The sequence below is a fragment of the Pristiophorus japonicus genome, chromosome 9, assembly GCF_044704955.1.
Source record: "Pristiophorus japonicus isolate sPriJap1 chromosome 9, sPriJap1.hap1, whole genome shotgun sequence".
NCBI lineage: Eukaryota > Metazoa > Chordata > Chondrichthyes > Pristiophoridae > Pristiophorus > Pristiophorus japonicus.
This window is the reverse complement of record NC_091985.1, coordinates 115950620-115968883: the sequence shown is the minus strand read 5'-3', so window position 1 is coordinate 115968883 and position 18264 is coordinate 115950620. Positions and strand designations below refer to the sequence as shown.

At 47.0% G+C, this 18264-nt stretch overlaps 1 protein-coding gene across 3 annotated transcripts in view; it reads left to right on the top strand.

The window, feature by feature from the left end:
- LOC139273181 (utrophin-like) overlaps positions 1–18264 on the top strand; it is a 476555-nt gene that overhangs the window by 29392 nt on the left and 428899 nt on the right. For 2 of the 3 annotated variants that reach the window (XM_070889721.1, XM_070889722.1), the window contains exons 7-11: positions 4175–4324; positions 5772–5933; positions 10646–10774; positions 11867–12040; positions 13121–13276. In XM_070889721.1, coding sequence (XP_070745822.1) covers positions 4175–4324; positions 5772–5933; positions 10646–10774; positions 11867–12040; positions 13121–13276 — 771 coding nt within the window. Of the gene's footprint in view, positions 1–4174; positions 4325–5771; positions 5934–10645; positions 10775–11552; positions 11562–11866; positions 12041–13120; positions 13277–18264 lie in introns of those variants that run through there. The other variant, XM_070889723.1, reaches the window with a different exon arrangement.

Here is an 18264-nt window from a genome sequence, read left to right as displayed (position 1 = left end):
AGACCTGAAGCTGTGGTTTAGATTGCAACCAGAGAGAGCCTGATTACATTGCTTGGCTCCTATGTTACTGGAACCCCATCTGCCCTGCTCTGGCGAAGGCTCTCTGCGCGCCTGGATAAATATATACACAGAGCACTCGTCCAACAGTTCTAAGTATAACTGTTTTGAAAGTGAGGAGGGAGTGCTCTCAACACTTAAAGGCAGGTAGGATAGGAAATGTTCCCCACCCCCACCCCCCATGTAAAACCAGCTGCGATACCATACTGGATTTACACTCCATACATTATCAAACCGAAGTGGTGTGAAGTGTCTCCCACCCTTCTGAAGGGAGTCTCATCCGCTTCACTCTGACGCTGGAGTTACACTGTCAATTTAGCATCAATTTTTACTCTCTTTACTCTAAATCACCACCAAACTGGCATCCTAAGTTTCATAAATGGAGAATTCATTGCTGAGGGGTTTCACTCTTCGGTTTTTATCCCTGATTGTAAAACTTGCCCCTACATTTCCCTATTCTAATACAACCAACAGTGATTATACATTAATATTTTAACTTGGGCACATTATACTCTCAAATCCTTGACCGGGTTGTCGCCTCCCAAATCCATGCCCATCTGTCCCGCAATTCCATGTTTGAATCCCTCCAATCCGGTTTCCGAGCCTGCCACAGTACTGAAACGACTCCTCCTCCAACACCTCTGCACTGTCGTCCAGCTGGGTGGGACTGCACTTGCCTGGTTCCATTCTTATCTATCTAATCATAGCCAGAGAATCACCTGCAACGGCTTCTCTTCCCGCTCCCGCATCGTTACCTCTGGTGTCCCCCAAGGATCTATCCTTGGCCCACTCCGATTTCTCATCTGCATGTTGCCCATTGGCGACATAAACTGGAAACATGGCATTTATTTCCACATGTACGCTGATGAAACCCAGCTCTACCTCACTACTGCTTCTCTCGACCCTCACCCCCCCCCCCCCCCCCCACAGTCTTTAAATTGCCAAACTGCTTGTCTGACATCCAATTCTGGATGAGCAGACATTTTCGCTAATTGAATATTGGGAAGACCAAAGTTATTGTTTTTGGCCCCCCGCCGCAAACTCGTTCCCTCGACACTGACTCCATCCCTCTCCCGAACTCCTGTCTGAGGCTGAACCAGACCGTTTGCAACCTTAGTGTCATATTTGCCCCTGAAATGAGCTTTCGACCACATATCTGCCTATTTCCACCTCCGTAACATCGCCCGTCTCCGCCCTTGCCTCAGCTCACCCGCAGCTGAAGCCCTCATCCATATCTTTGTTACCTCTAGACTTGGCTATTCCAACACACTCCTGGCTGGACTCCCATATTCTACCCTACGTAAACTAGAGGTGATCCAAAACTCGGCTGCCCGTGTCCTAACTCGCACCAAGTCCCATTCACCCATCACCCCTGTGCTCGCTGACCTACATTGGTTAAACAACGCCTCGATTTCAACATCCTTATTTTCAAATCCCTCCATGGTCTAGCCCCTCCCTATCTCTGTAATCTCCTCCAGCCCCCCAACCCCCCTCAGATGTGCAGTCCTCTAATTTTTCCCTCCTGACCATCCCTGATTATAATCGCTCAACCATTGGTGGCCATGCCTTCTATTGCATAGGCCCCAAGCTCTGGAACTCCCTGCCTAAACCTCTCTGCCTCTCTACCTCTCTTTCCTCCTTCAAGATACTCCTTAAAACACATCTCTTTGACCGTCACCTGCACTAATTTCTACTTGTGCGGCTCGGTGTCAAATATTTGTTGCATAATACTCTTGTAGAAACATAGAAACATAGAAAATAGGTGCAGAAGTAGGCCATTCGGCCCTTCTAGCCTGCACCGCCATTCAATGAGTTCATGGCTGAACATTCAACTTCAGTACCCCATTCCTGCTTTCTCGCCATACCCCTTGATCCCCCTAGTAGTAAGGACCTCATCTAACTCCTTTTTGAATATATTTAGTGAATTGGCCTCAACAACTTTCTGTGGTAGAGAATTCCACAGGTTCACCACTCTCTGGGTGAAGAAGTTCCTCCGCATCTCGGTCCTAAATGGCTTACCCCTTATCCTTAGACTGTGACCTCTGGTTCTGGACTTCCCCAAAATTGGGAACATTCTTCCTGCATCTAACCTGTCTAACCCCGTCAGAATTTTAAATGTTTCTGAGGTCCCCTCTCATTCTTCTGAACTCCAGTGAATACAAGCCCAGTTGATCCAGTCTTTCTTGATAGGTCAGTCCCGCCATCCCGGGAATCAGTCTGGTGAACCTTCGCTGCACTCCCTCAATAGCAAGAATGTCCTTCCTCAGGTTAGGAGACCAAAACTGTACACAATACTCCAGGTGTGGCCTCACCAATGCCCTGTACAACTGTAGCAACACCTCCCTGCCCCTGTACTCAAATCCCCTTGCTATGAAGGCCAACATGCCATTTGCTTTCTTAACCGCCTGCTGCACCTGCATGCCAACCTTCAATGACTGATGTACCATGACACCCAGGTCTCTTTGCACCTCCCCTTTTCCTAATCTGTCACCATTCAGATAATAGTCTGTCTCTCTGTTTTTACCACCAAAGTGGATAACCTCACATTTATCCACATTATACTTCATCTGCCATGCATTTGCCCACTCACCTAACCTATCCAAGTCGCTCTGCAGCCTCACAGCATCCTCCTCGCAGCTCACACTGCCACCCAACTTAGTGTCATCCGCAAATTTGGAGATACTACATTTAATCCCCTCATCTAAATCATTAATGTACAGTGTAAACAGCTGGGGCCCCAGCACAGAACCTTGCGGTACCCCACTAGTCACTGCCTGCCATTCTGAAAAGTACCCATTTACTCCTACTCTTTGCTTCCTGTCTGACAACCAGTTCTCAATCCATGTCAGCACACTACCCCCAATCCCATGTGCTCTAACTTTGCACATCAATCTCTTGTGTGGGACCTTGTCGAACGCCTTCTGAAAGTCCAAATATACCACATCAACTGGTTCTCCTTTGTCCACTTTACTGGAAACATCCTCAAAAAATTCCAGAAGATTTGTCAAGCATGATTTCCCTTTCACAAATCCATGCTGACTTGGACCTATCATGTCACCTCTTTCCAAATGCACTGCTATGACATCCTTAATAATTGATTCCATCATTTTACCCACTACCGATGTCAGGCTGACCGGTCTATAATTCCCTGTTTTCTCTCTCCCTCCTTTTTTAAAAAGTGGGGTTACATTTGCTACCCTCCACTCCATAGGAACTGATCCAGAGTCAATGGAATGTTGGAAAATGACTCAATGCATCCACTATTTCCAAGGCCACCTCCTTAAGTACTCTGGGATGCAGTCCATCAGGCCCTGGGGATTTATCGGCCTTCAATCCCATCAATTTCCCCAACACAATTTCCCGACTAATAAGGATTTCCCTCAGTTCCTCCTCCTTACTAGACCCCCCGACCCCTTTTATAACCGGAAGGTTGTTCGTGTCCTCCTTTGTGAATACCGAACCAAAGTACTTGTTCAATTGGTCCGCCATTTCTTTGTTCCCCGTTATGACTTCCCCTGATTCTGACTGCAGGGGACCTACGTTTGTCTTTGCTAACCTTTTTCTCTTTACATATCTATAGAAACTTTTGCAATCCGTCTTAATGTTCCCTGCAAGCTTCTTCTCATACTCCATTTTCCCTGCCCTAATCAAACCCTTTGTCCTCCTCTGCGCCTTGGGACGTTTCACTTCGTTAAAGGCTATCTATAAATACTTGTTGTTATGGACCATGTTCTTGAAAGAATATATTGTGTTCTGCACTTGAAGACTGTGAACCAACTGTTGTACCTGATGAGCTTTGTACAACAATGTGTTCTTCCTGCCACAGATAATGGCATGTTCTTCCCCAAATGCACCCATTGTACTCTATGTAATGCACAGAGATTTTGCAGTGGGGATGCTTTGGCTGGTGGTGACATGGTTAAAAATACTGCATTCTCTAGTTATGCTGGCATTTGAATTCAGAGTTCAAGTTCCGTTTAGTATTTTTGGAAGCATTTTCTGATTTGTCTCTGGCTAATAAGGTTCCCATGACTCTTATTTCATTGACCTCTGACACGATTTGGCTGGGACAAACATTTCAGTTACTTCGCTCTGTATTTTATTCCCCACCCATCAGTCCCTCGAGTCTGTGCTACGCCATCCAGCAGATAATCGAACACAGATCCGTGAACTGGGCCAAACGTTGATTGACGGCGGAATTTTGGATGAACTTATAAGTGAAAAGCTGGAGGTATTTAACGCTCGATATGAGGAGCTCAGTCACCAGGTAGGAGGTCCTCGGCAGCAGGATGCCCTGAGTTGCTAATTCTAAAAAACCTAACGCTGTTGCTTGTATGTCTGTGAAATTTCACAGGCACTTGATGGAGGAAGGATATTATTCTGGATTAATTGCCTGACTAATGTTTTTTTGTAAATGGACAGACCGCCAGAAATGAATGGGATTACAAGTCTTTTGGGCACCCAATAAAACGTGTGGTATGTGTCTGCCAGATTGTGAAGTTGCTAAACTGAGTAGCCACTTAACTATCAAATCAGCATTCGCGTGTTCCACATTAGACACGAAATCTATTTCCATATTCGTTACCTAATAAAATGTACTCTGCCTTCTCACAAGTGCCCTGAAATTCTAAGTTTTTTTTCCTTTGTGCTTGAACATATTTCTAACCTTATAGATCTGCTTTAAATTTATATTTGTAGCAAATTGAAGCCTTTTAAATGATAATAGATTCAAGGAAAGGGATTTTCTGAATTTGATTATGGAAATTAGGTTGCGTGGGGTAAAATGATTTACTGTAAATACTATCTCGGAGTAAGTCTCTAGAATACCATTTGTTGGGTCCTACTATAATCGTGACTGTAGTTGTGGTCATTGCTTAATATTCTTGTATCTAATATTGTCACGTCAGTATGTCTAACATTGTCGTACGTCTGTAACACTGACACCTGGGAGACCCTGGCCGCAGACTGCCCGAGGTGGAGAAAATCCATCTGGGAGGGCGTTGAGCTCTTCGAGTCTCAACGCAAAGAGCATGAAGAGACCAAGCACAGGCAGTGGAAGGAGCGTGTGGCAAACCAGCCCCACCCACCCCTTCCCTCGACGAATGTCTGTCCCACCTGTAACAGAGTCTGTGGCTCTCGTATCGGACTGTTCAGCTTTCAAAGAACTCGCTTTGGGAGTGGAAGCAAGTCCTCCTCGATTCTGAGGGACTGCCTATGATGATGACATCTGCAACATGAGCGGTCCAGTTTAACCATTTGATCCCATGAGTCAATCAGGTTATGACATTGGTCTATGCTCACCACATGACACCTTGCACCAATCGGATTTCAGTTTTGGTCTATGTTAGCCATACTACACCATAAACTCATCTGATCTTTATGATTGTTTATAAACATGTTAAATGTTGTCCTTTTATTTGTAGGGATCTATTTTTTAATTAATTTAAGTGTTTAAAAAATATTTTTTTCCTCTGAAGTCAGGACCTGGTCTTTTCAGCCTTCTGTCCTGTGGTTCTTAATCTTGACTTGGTCATTGCATGTGATATAGTGGTCATCACAACCCAGTAGATGGTCTTCAGCCCGAAAATCCCTCTTCCTGCATTTCACTTTCTGGGATTGTAAGCAATATCCTGGGAGATTCCCCTGATTGCACATTGAATAAGGTTTTCTGATAGATTGTTACTAGACCTCGTCAGTCCTTGTTTGTTTTACAGGCTGTGAGCAAGCAGATCTCACTGGAGCAACATTTACAAATGTCTCAAGAAAATGAACAGCGAATGCACGACCTGCAGGAGTCACTTGGACAGCTAGATAAACAGTTAACCTCATATCTGACAGATCGCATAGATGCCTTACAGATGCCACAGGAAGCTCAGGTTATAGAAATATTTATTTCCAAGTGCATAATTAGTGAAAGTACTTGTTCTTCCCCACCCCCATCCCTCCATGACATTTTCTCGGCTACCCAACAATAACAACTTGCATGTATATAGCGCCTTTAACGTAGTAAAACGCCCCAGGCCCTTCACAGGAGCCTTATCAAACAAACTTTGACACCACGCTGCAGAAGGAGATATCATAATGAATTGACAAGTTTGCAGAACTTAATGTTACTGCAGTTTTAATCAGTCTTAAAGTACTTTACCTCAGTTTTTGAACTGAAGAGGTTTTGGGGATAACATTTTATTTCCCCCAGTGTTTTAACTTTAGAATTGCACTTGATGTGCCATAACCTGCAGAGTTACGGACCCAGAGCTGGAAAGTGAGATTAAGCTGGCTAGCCTCTTGTTGGCTGGCATGGACACGATGGGCTGAAATGACCTCCTTCCGTACTGTAAACTTCTATGATTATGACAGGTGACCAAAAGCTGAGTCAAAGAGGTATGTTTTAAGGAACCTTTTAAAGGAGGAGCGAGGGGGTGAGGTTAAGGGAGGGAGTTCGAGCTTAACGTCTAGGCTGCTGAAAGCACGACCACCAGTGGTGGAGCAATTAAAATCGGGGATGTGCAAGAGGCCAGAATTGGGGGAGTGCAGAGATCTTGGAGGGTTGTAGGCTGGAGAAGGTTAGAGATAGGGAGGAGCACGGCCAGGGAGGGATTTGAAAACATGGATGAGAGATTTAAAATTGAGACGTTGCTGGACCGGGAGCCAGTGATGAGTGAATGGGTTCGAGTTAGGATACGGACAGCAGAGTTTTGGCTGAGTTCAAGTTTAAGGAAGGTAGAAGAATTGGAGTTGTCAAATCTAGAGGTAACAAAGGCATCGATGAGGATTTGAGCAGCAGATGAACTGAGGCAGGGGAGGAGTAGGGCAGTGTTACGGAAGTGGAAATAGGCGGTCTTGCGATAAGGCAAAAAAGGAAGCCGATATCAGATCGTGAGCTCAATACTGCAGAAAGCCTAGAAGAGTATAGAAAGTGCAGGGGTGAAATTAAGAAGGAAATTAGGAAAGCAAAAAGAGAGCATGAAAAAATACTAGCAAGCAGAATCAAAGAAAGCCCAAAGATGTTTTACAATGACATAAAGAGCAAGAGGATAACTAAGGAAAGAGTAGGGCCTATTAGGGACCAAACTGGTGATCTATATGTGGAGGTGGAGGATGTGGGTAAATGAATACCATGCGACTGTCTTCACAAAAGAGGAGGACGATGCCGGCGTTGAAGTTCAGAAGGAAGATGGTGAAATATTGGATGGGATAAACATTGTGAGAGAGGAAGTATTAAGGGGTTTAGCATTCTTGAAAGTAGATAAATCGCCAGGACCAGATGAAATATATCCTAGGCTATTCGAAGCAAGGGAGGAAATTGTGGAAGCCCTGACCATCATTTTTTAATTCTCCCTGGCTACAGGAGTTGTGTCAGAGGATTTGAGAACTACTACCGTTGTACCATTGTTCAAAAAGGGAGGAAAGGATAAACCGAGCAATTACAGGCCAGTTAGTTTAACCTCGGTGATGGGCAAATTACTGGAATTAATTCTGAGGGACAGTATAAACCTTCATTTAGGAAGACAGATTAATCAAAGACAGTAAGTATGGAATTTGTTAAGGGAAGGTCATTTCTGACTAACTTCATTGAGTTCTTTGTGGAGGTAACAAGGAGGGTCAATGAGGGCAGTGCGTTTGATGAAGTTTACATGGATTTTAACAAGGCTTTTGACAAGGTCCCACATGTTAGGCTGATCAAAAAAGTAAAGAAAGACTTGGAATTTATATAGCGCCTTTCAAGATCACCGGATGTCTCAAAGCATTTTACAGCCAATGAAGTACTTTGAGTGTAGTTATTGTTGCAAAAGCCCATAGGATCCAAGGGAGAGTGGCAAATTGGATCCAAAATTGGCTCAGTGGTAGGAAGCAAAGGGTAATGGTTGAGGGGAGTTTTTGTGATTGGAAGGCTGTTTCTAGTGGGGTTCCACAGGGCTCAGTACTCGACCCCTTACTTTTTGTAGTATATATTAATGATTTAAACTTAAATGTAGGTGGCATGCTAGACATTTGCAGATGATACAAAAAATGGCCATGTTGACAGTGAGAAGGAAAACTCTTGACTGCAGGACGATATCGATGAGTTGGGCAGAAAAGTGGCAAATGGAATTCTGAAAAGTGTGAGGTAATGCATTTGGGGAGTGGCAACAAGACAAGGAATACACAATAAATGGGAGGATATTGAGAGCTGTGGAGGAACAGAAGGATCTTGGAGTATATGTCCACAGATCCTTAAAGGTAGCAGAACAGGTCGATACGGTAGTTAAAAGGCATATGGAGTGCTTTCCTTTATTAGCTGAGGCATAGAATTCAAGAGCAGGGACGTTATGCTTGAACTGTACAAAACACTAGCTAGGCCACAGCTAGAGTACTGCGGGCAGATCTGATCACGTTATAAGAAAGATGTGATTGCACTAGAGAGGATACAAAGGAGATTTATGAGGATATTGCCTGGACTGGAGAATTTTAGCTATGAGGGAAGATTGGATAGGCTGGGTTTGTTTTCTTTGGAACGGAAGAGGCTGAGGGGAGATTTAATTGCGGTGTATAAAATGATGAGGGGCCTAGATAGTGTGTTTTGGGGGGACCTATTTCCCTTAGCAGAGGGGTCAATAACCAGGGGGCATAGATTTAAAGTAATTGGTAGAAGGATTAGAGGGGAGATGAGGAAACATTTCTTCACCCAGAGGGTGGTGTGGAGCTGGACCTCTGCCTGAAAGGGTGGTAGAGGCAGAAACCCTCATCACATTTAAAAAGTTCTTGGATGTGCACTTAGGGCTGTAATCTACAGGGCTACGGGACCTAGTGCTAGAAGGCGGGATTAGGCTGGATAGCTCTTTGTTGACCAACACGGATATGATTGGCCAAATGGCCTCCCTCTGTGTCGTAATTTTTCAGTGATTCTATGCTTTTATTCCATGGTAATGGCGCACATATGTAGTCCAATGCTTATCTTGGGGTCAAATAGGACATCAATGTTTCAAATGATCAGGTTCAGCCTCATAGTGACCGGGGAGCGGGATGGAGTCGGTGGTGAGGGAATAGAGTTTGTGGCGGGGGTTGAAGATATTGTATACCGTCTTCCCAATATTAGTTGGAGGAAATTTGTGCTCATCCAGGACTGAATGTCAGACAAGCAGCGTGTCAAATCTGAGACAGTGGAGGGGTCGAGAGAGGTGATGTTGACATAGAGCTGGGTGTTGAGCAGCGTGTCAAATCTGAGACAGTGGAGGGATCGAGAGAGGTGATGTTGACATAGAGCTGGGTGTTATCAGAGTACATGTGGAACCTGATGCGTCTTCGGATGATGTCACTGATGGGCAGCATGTAGGTGAGAAATAGGAGGGGGGCAAGGATATAGATCCTTGCGGGACTCCAACTTGGCTGGTTATATTGTGCTTCAGTTATTTATGTTGATCAAGTTGAAAGATGTCTGTACTCGGAATGAAGCCCTTTGCTCAGTTATTGCAGGGTCAGAATTCTCTTAGCTAGCTGACTAGCTGGTGAACATGGAAACTCGTCGTCATGTTCGTCACATTTGGAGTGGTTGCATGCCAACTATAGGCTTCTTCAAATCTCGCTAAGGAATTGATTGGCACTCCCTTCATTCATTCTTTGCGGCTCAGTATTGCAGGTTTCTACAGCAATTAGCCTTTCTTTTCAGTGAGATTTGAATTAGTAGTTCATTTAATCCAGCCTGTCTGAAGCCAACACTTCCTCTCTTTCTTTTTACTACGACATCTTCAGCTGCTTCGTCAATGACCTTCCCTCTATCATGAGGTCAGAAGTAGAGCTGTTGCTGATGATTGCAATGTTCAGCTCCATTCATAATCCACAGTTAATGAAGCATTCCATGCCCACATGTAGCAAGACTTGGACAAATTCAGGTTTGAGCTGATAAGTGGCAAGTAACATTTGTGCCACAAGTGTCAAGCAATGACTATCTCCAGCATGAGAGAGTTAACCACCTCCCCATGACATTCAATGGCATGACCATCGTTGAATCCCCCACCATCAACATTCTTGGGTGGTCACTGTTGATCAGAAACTTAACTGGTCACAAAAGATAGATTAGCACTTTCAGAAGAATTCTTCTGCTTCTCTGAAGGAAGTTGAGGATATTGACCAATGCACCTCCTAGGTAAATGCAAGTACCACCGAAGCATAAGGCTAATGGCTTTAACTGCATTATACCAGATCTCAAGTCGTGGTACTCAACACCGATATTCAACAATGGAGTCTAACAGGGTGACTCTCGGGGACATCGGGTTCCTCACTGTTGACCCAGTTGCACCCATGTGATTATTCTTTGGCGTATTCCAGAAAAAATAAATAAAATAAAGTTGTTTTTGTTGTAAATCGCAACACAGAACAGTATAACACATAATTCATAATTGTGCTTTTTATGTTATATTTGAGTCCTGGAGCTCAACTTGAAAACAAACCTCTGATTGACCAGGAAGCATGTGGTTATCACCTCCTCCCCTGACACTACACGCTGATTCGATGCTTGTGATTTTAAGAGCGAGATATTTCTCGAGGCTTTCTGTAAGGAAATCCACAATGTGACTTTTGATCTTGTATTTTTGTTCTATATTATTAATAGAAAATTCAGGCAGATATTGCAGTCCATGAAACAAGCTTGGAAGAATTGAAGATGAGAAATGTGGGGACCCTTCCTTTAGTTGATAACAGGCCCTATTCTCGCGGTGGCACTCAATTGGATTTGCTTCAGGTATGAGTGGGTTTGAATGCTGTATTTTGGAATGATTCAAACAAACTATGCATTTGTGCATGCCTTAAGGAACTTTTACATGAAAAAATCTCATGTAGGTTGAATAAAAATTACAATTCAGAAGTAGTTTTAGTAATGCAGCGTACTAAGATTAATGTAATATATACTTGTTACATAAGGACTCTGCTGTTGTGGATTAGTTTGGGCAAGTGAGCATTGTTCACTTCCTTGCATACACTAACAGTAAAAGAACATTGTCGGAGCTTGCTTGACCTGACCACCAGTATAGGAGCACTGCTAAATTCTAAAATTGAACAAGTAATGAAACTACTGATCCAGGTGATTTTCTCTGCTTTTAAGATCAGAAATCTGTTGTAGGTATCATGTACAATATTGTATACTAGAATGCTTTCTGGGAATACTTCCAGACTGTGATCATTACCCTTTTTTTAACAAAAATATAACGTTATAAGCTTAAGTTTATTTTAATTTAGTTTCCCTTCAGCCTTGTTCTACTTTATCTTTGACACACTGAGTCACCAGGGCCATGCTGTCTGTCCTATTGTAAAGTAGATTTTCAATTGATTGAGATTGCTAATCAGGATTGTAGTTGTGCAACTTTTATGGTTCTGCTCTAAGTTGGAATAAGTTTGTATGTTTTACATTGCTGGTTTGTGTAACTGTTGATGTTTTCAGCCACTAATAACCTCTATAATCTGTTTCTTGTGTGTATCTCTATCTCCCTATATCTTTCTTTAGGGCTTTGCTGCACTGAGGACTATATACGGTAGTTTGGGTTTTCACTTTATTCTTGTTTGTCTTGCCTTTATATATGTGTTCTCTTTTGTATATATTGCATATTCCCTATACTATAGTTATCTTCTAAACACGAGTTGATAAAGCTGGGTTGTATAGGTATGTGCAATGGGGCTCCATATATAGTTTAAATCCACCACCCTGCTAATTTGCATATCAAGTTTTTTTCTCTGTGCCTTTTCTAGATTGCTGTAAATACTTTCTTGTAAATGAACAACATGAGACATCATGCAGCACATGAGTTTTTACTAGTTTGACGTTTTGTATCATTGACAGAGAAAACTTCGAGAAGTGTCAACAAAATTCCAGCTTTTCCAGAAACCAGCAAATTTTGAGCAGCGAATGCTAGATTGTAAACGTGTTTTGGATGGCGTTAAAACAGAACTGCATGTGTTGGACATGAGGGGTGTTGAGCCTGAAGAAATACAGCCCCAAATGGATAATTGTATGGTAAAGGTCATGAAATATTATGGGGCCGAAACAGGCCATTTAGCCCATCAAATCTCTTGCTGTACAAAACAATAGGAAAATATCATCTGGCTTGTTGAGGTTCAGTGCAACCATGTACACCATTTATCCACCTCATGTATACACAGCAAACTCTCATGTATGTGTATCCTATTGGACATATATGTATATACATCGGACGTGCATGTAAATCATATCAAAACATTCATGTCATATTGTCATGCATGTATGCACCTCATTGAATGTGTGTGTATATACCACTGATTGCAGCTCTTTTCTGAACATTTTAATTGCTATTTGACTCTTCTTGCATATCATCTTGGATACTTTCTGTGAAACATAATTTTACTGAAATTCTTTCTTTTCAAAACACCTTACTGATCAAAAAGTTGTATAAATTAGTTTTTTAAAAAAAGGGCTTGATTTACACAAATATTTGTTAAGCTGTGGCAAGCTCATTTTTCTATTTTAGTAGTGTCAAAACCACCAAATTAAGAATTAACTTATGCATTTAGTTTTAATTGGAGCTTTCTTTCCCCCCATGGGTATGGGCAATAGAGAGGCTGTATTGTGAAGCGCTGCTAAACATATGCATGGTTCATGTGAAGAAGAAAGACTTGCATTTATATAGTGCTTTTCATGATCACCAGATGTCCCAAAGCGCTTTACAGCCAATGAAGTACTTTTTGAAGTGTAATCACTGTTGTAATGCAGGAAACATGGCAACCAATTTGCGCACAGCAAACTCCCACAATAAGCAATGAGATAATGACCAAATAATCAGGTTTTTTTTGTTGTACTGATTGAGCGATAAATATTGACCAGGACTCCGGGGAGAGCTCTCCTGCTCTTATTTGGAATAGTGCCATGGGATCTTTTACGTCCACCTGAGGGACCAGATAGGGCCTCGGTTCGACGTTTCACCCGAAAGACGGCACCTCCGACAGTGCAACACTCCTTCAGTACTGTTCTGGAGTGTCCGCCTAGATTTTCGTGCTCATGGTTGTGCTAATTGTAAGTTCCGTTGCTATGTTGGCTAACTAAAGTCTTTTTCTTGTTTAGAAACTATATAAAACTCTGAGTGAGGTGAAACTCGAGGTGGAGACAGTAATAAAGACCGGACGGCAGATTGTTCAGAAACAGCAGACAGATAACCCCAAACTGATGGATGAGCAGTTGACAGCCCTGAAACTCCTGTACAATGACATGGGTGCTCAGGTAAGCAAAGCGAATGGTGCAAGTAGATATTGGGGAGATTTAGTAATGACTGATCAAAATGATTCAAGATAGTCAGTTGCTGCTTTTAAAAGTGGGAATGTTCAATACGTTAAAAAAAACCTTTACCTGAATATAGTCAAGATGTCCAAATGATTAAAATTTACTTTTGTTTTTCCAATCATCAGAATTGGAGGGGATGTTGTAATATTATGTGTACGTAACAGTTTTTTAACTTGATGATTTTAGACACCGGAGTGATTTTTGTCTCCTGCGCATGTGCGCCTTGGACTCTGCCCCTTTTTGTGCATACGCGCTCGATCCGGTCGCGCATGCGCAATGTGATATATGAGGAAGCCGGTAGTGGAACCATGTGGAGCTCATGACCACTGGAGCTGCTACTAGGGCTTTTGGATTATCTCCAGGACTTTTGCATAGACTATCACTGTTATTACCGACGCACACACTTTTGCGGCCTTCTGTGGGAGACAAAAAATCCGAGGTGAGAGAGACTGGCGCGGGGTGGGGGAGGGGATGTGTAGAGAGTGAGAGACTGTAGGGAGGGAGCAAATGAGAGACTGGAGGGGGGGGGAAGGGAGCGAGTGAGAGGCTGGAGGGGGGGTGGAGGGAGCGAGTGAGGCTGGAGGGGGGGAAGAGTGAGGGACTGGGTTGGGGGGGGGCGAAGAGTGTGAAACTGGAAGGGGGTTGGAGAGGGGAGTGTGTTACTGGAGGAGGGGGAGGGTGGAAGAGAGAGACTGGAGGGGGGGGAGGGGGAAAGAGAGACTGGGGTGAGGGGGCTCGGCGAGAGGGGGAGGCGGGGACGGGGACGTGGGCGAGAGAGAGTGAGGGCGAACTCCAGGGAGATGAATCACATTCTGCCAAGCCCACCCCCTCTACACCCACACCATGTTCTCCCTCTCCGCCCCCTACACCTGGTTGATTTCTCGGAAAGCTCGGTGCATGTGTGACGTGACATAATTGGAGTGGACGACATCCGGAAGTCACGACACTGTCACTATTCACTTCATACCCACACACAATGCCCCATCAATGACGTGGTGGAGAGGGGGCAGAGGGTAAGGTCAGGAATTTGGGCTGGGCTGAGATGGGGCAGGAACGTTGGCTGGGGGAGGTCAGGAACGTGGGATGGGATGGGACAGGAACTTGGGCTGGCAATGGGTCAGGAACTTGTGTGAGTGGAAGGAGGGGGGAAGTCTTAACCAGCTCTGTCCTGTCTGGAGTCGGCAATCAGAATGGCTCGAATTGGGGTGGGAGAGTGAGAGACGTGGCGGGGCAGCAGAGAGAGACGGGGGCGGGTGCGAGAGGGGGGACCCAGTCTCTTTCTCTCTTGCTCTCGCTCCATCTTCTCTCCCCCCATCCTCCAGTGTCTCTCTCTCTCTCTCTTCCCCTCCTTTCTCTCTCTCTCTCTCTCTCTCTCTCTCTCTCTCTCTCTCTCTCTCTCTCTCTCTCTCTCTCTCTCTCTCTCGCTGCTCCCCCCCCCGTAGGCAGGGCGGTTCCGGGACCAGTCAGCAATCAGGCGATCAAGCGGACCTAATCCGAGCATTACACTGTTGCAAATAAGCAGCGATCCTGTAAGAAATGAGCGATTACATACGACACACTGAAATACATGTTCAATACAACTGAAATGGCTAGAAAGCCACTTGTATTAGGCCACAGCTACCATTCTCATCTTTCCCTGCCCCCTGCCCTTGGAATGGCTCTCAACTAGTTACTTCTGTTGGGGTCATTGAGGGTAGCAGTGGGGTGCTAATTTGTCCACCGGATAGGGAAAAGTTTGCTAGGGTTCCCACTATGATTGTTATCCACTATTGGAATGTGTATTTGTGTGAATCTTGGCTTGAATGCAGGATAAAGGCTTGATGTTGATGCTTCTGCCTTGATAAATAGTTCATCAGCATTAACTGTCCAGGTTCATGCATGAAGAACGGACACTTGTGGGAGGCCCTGGAGGATGCTTGATGCTTGCTAGCCAATGAGCCGATTAATGCCATTCCGATAGGGAGGAAACAGTGAGAGAATAGAACTGCTATCTGCACCTGGAGGACTGCTTATGAGTTAATCAGCCTCTGTAGCACACTCAAATTTTAATAGAACTGCTTGCGCAAGTTTGGACTTTAAACAAATGGTATTTGTTTCAGACAATCAGTAGCCTCTGCCTTGGATGCAATGGGAGAAAAGTGACTTAAGAAAAAAATCTGTGTGTACATGTGACTTGCATCATGTAGGGAGGAAATAACTAATTCCAGTCTAATTAAAATAATTTAAAACTGCACAATAACTATTTTGATAGTGCTTAGATCTATTCCTCCCTTGAAGTGGTTTTGGAAGAAGTATTTATTTACACTGAATAAAGGCTGAAAATTCAATAATATTTGTTGCTACACATCTCATTCTGTTAGCAAATCACATGGAGTTCCCAGGTTTGATGGTTGTAGGGGTACAAAGGAGGCTTCTCTCCCTCAAAGTGGACTAACTGATATAGTCAACCGACACCTCGCCCTTCTGTTGGGGTTAAAAGGAAGGCTTCTCTTCCCGGGGTGGATTAACTGATCTGGATAATCGACTCCTCGCCCAGCTCCCACTGAATAACAACCACGGAAGTAAACAAACGAAACCTCAGGTTTACTGGTTTTATTGGGCCCAAGTTTCAGGCTGCGCCTAGAACAGCGCAGCCCCGACCTGGACGCCCGTTTTCGCGCCAGAAAGTGCGCCTAAAAAATACTTTCCAATTCTCTGGCTCCCTGTAGGTCCTCGAGCTGGGCGCGGCGCAGCACGAGTTGTGGGGGGCGGAGCCAGGTCCCTGCGCTGAAAACAGTGCCGGGATCTCTGCACAGGCGCACTACAGTGGGCGTGCATGTGCAGTAGCTCCAGGCGCCCAAAACTGTGTGGGAGGGGCCCAAAGCACACAGCCCCTAGCCCTGGCCGAATGGCCTCACTGGGGCTGCGTGGTTCAGGATGCACCTCCCATGCCATCTCCTGCTTCCTCCCGACCCTCCCTCTCTTTCTTCCCCCACCCCCCGGACTCGACTCCCGCTCCCCTGCACCCCCCGCTCCCCCCGGACCCGACTCGACTCCTCCTGCCCCCCGGACCCGACTCGACGACTCCTGCCCCCGGACTGGACCGGATCCGACTCGACCCCCGGACCCGACTCGACCCGAACCCCGGACACCTACCTTTAAATCTGGTGCTGGGGGCGGGCTCTCCCCAAAGTCTTGGGCCCGGCCTGTTCAGCCTTCCTCTTCTCCCTCTCCCCCCCCTCCTCTTCTCCTCCCTCCCCTCCTCTTCTCCTCCCTCCCCTCCTCTTCTCCTCTTCCCCCCCTCCTCTTCTCCTCCCCCCCTCCTCTTCTCCTCCCCCCTCCTCTTCTCCCTTCCCCCCCCCTCTTCTCCCTCCCCCCCCTCTTCTCCCTCCCCCCCCCTCTTCTCCCTCCCCCCCCTCTTCTCCCTCCCCCCCCTCTTCTCCCTCCCCCCCCCTCTTCTCCCTCCCCCCCCCTCTTCTCCCTCCCCCCCCTCTTCTCCCTCCCCCCCCCTCTTCTCCCTCCCCCCCCTCTTCTCCCTCCCCCCCCTCTTCTCCCTCCCCCCCTCTTCTCCCTCCCCCCCCTCTTCTCCCTCCCCCCCTCTTCTCCCTCCCCCCCCTCTTCTCCCTCCCCCCCCTCTTCTCCCTCCCCCCCCTCTTCTCCCTCCCCCCCCTCTTCTCCCTCCCCCCCCCTCTTCTCCCTCCCCCCCTCTTCTCCCTCCCCCCCCTCTTCTCCCTCCCCCCCCTCTTCTCCCTCCCCCCCCTCTTCTCCCTCCCCCCCTCCTCTTCTCCCCCCCCTCCTCTTTTCTCCCCCCTCTTCACCCCCCCTTCTTCTCCCCCCCTTCTCTTCTCTTCCCCCCCTTCTCTTCCCCCCCCTTCTCTTCCCCCCCCTTCTCTTCCCCCCCCTTCTCTTCCCCCCCCCTCTTCTTCCCCCCCCTCCTCTTCTTCCCCCCCTCCTCTCTTCCCCCCCCCTCCTCTCTTCCCCCCCCTCCTCTCTTCCCCCCCCTCCTCTCTTCCCCCCCCCTCCTCTCTTCCCCCCCCTCCTCTCTTCCCCCCCCTCTCTCTTCCCCCCCCTCCTCTCTTCCCCCCCCCTCCTCTCTTCCCCCCCCCCCTCCTCTCTTCCCCCCCCCCTCCTCTCTTCCCCCCCCCCTCTTCTCTTCCCCCCCCTCTTCTCTTCCCCCCACCTCTTCTCTTCCCCCCCCCTCTTCTCTTCCCCCCCCCTCTTCTCTTCCCCCCCCCTTCTCTCCCCCCCCTTCTCTCCCCCCCCCCTCTCTCTCCCCCCCTCTTCTCTTCCCCCCCCTTCTCTCCCCCCCCTTCTCTCCCCCCCCTTCTCTCCCCCCCCTTCTCTCCCCCCCCCTTCTCTCCCCCCCCCTTCTCTCCCCCCCCCTTCTCTCCCCCCCCTTCTCTCCCCCCCCCTTCTCTCCCCCCCCCTCTCTCTCCCCCCCCTCTTCTCTTCCCCCCCCTCTTCTCTTCCCCCCCCCTCTTCTCTTCCCCCCCCTCTTCTCTTCCCCCCCCTCTTCTCTTCCCACCCCCTCTTCTCTTCCCACCCCCTCTTCTCTTCCCCCACCCCCCTCTTCTCTTCCCCCCCTCCTCTTCTCTTCCCCCCTCTTCCCCCCCCCTCTTCTCTTCCCCCCCTCTTCTCTTCCCCCCCCCTCTTCTCTTCCCCCCCCCTCTTCTCTTCCCCCCCCCTCTTCTCTTCCCCCCCCTCTTCTCTTCCCCCCCCCTCTTCTCTTCCCCCCCTCTTCTCTTCCCCCCCTCTTCTCTTCCCCCCCTCTTCTCTTCCCCCCCTCTTCTCTTCCCCCCCCTCTTCTCTTCCCCCCCCTCTTCTCTTCCCCCCCTCTTCTCTTCCCCCCCCTCTTCTCTTCCCCCCCCCTCTTCTCTTCCCCCCTCTTCTCTTCCCCCCTCTTCTCTTCCCCCCCCCCTCTTCTCTTCCCACCCCCCTCTTCTCTTCCC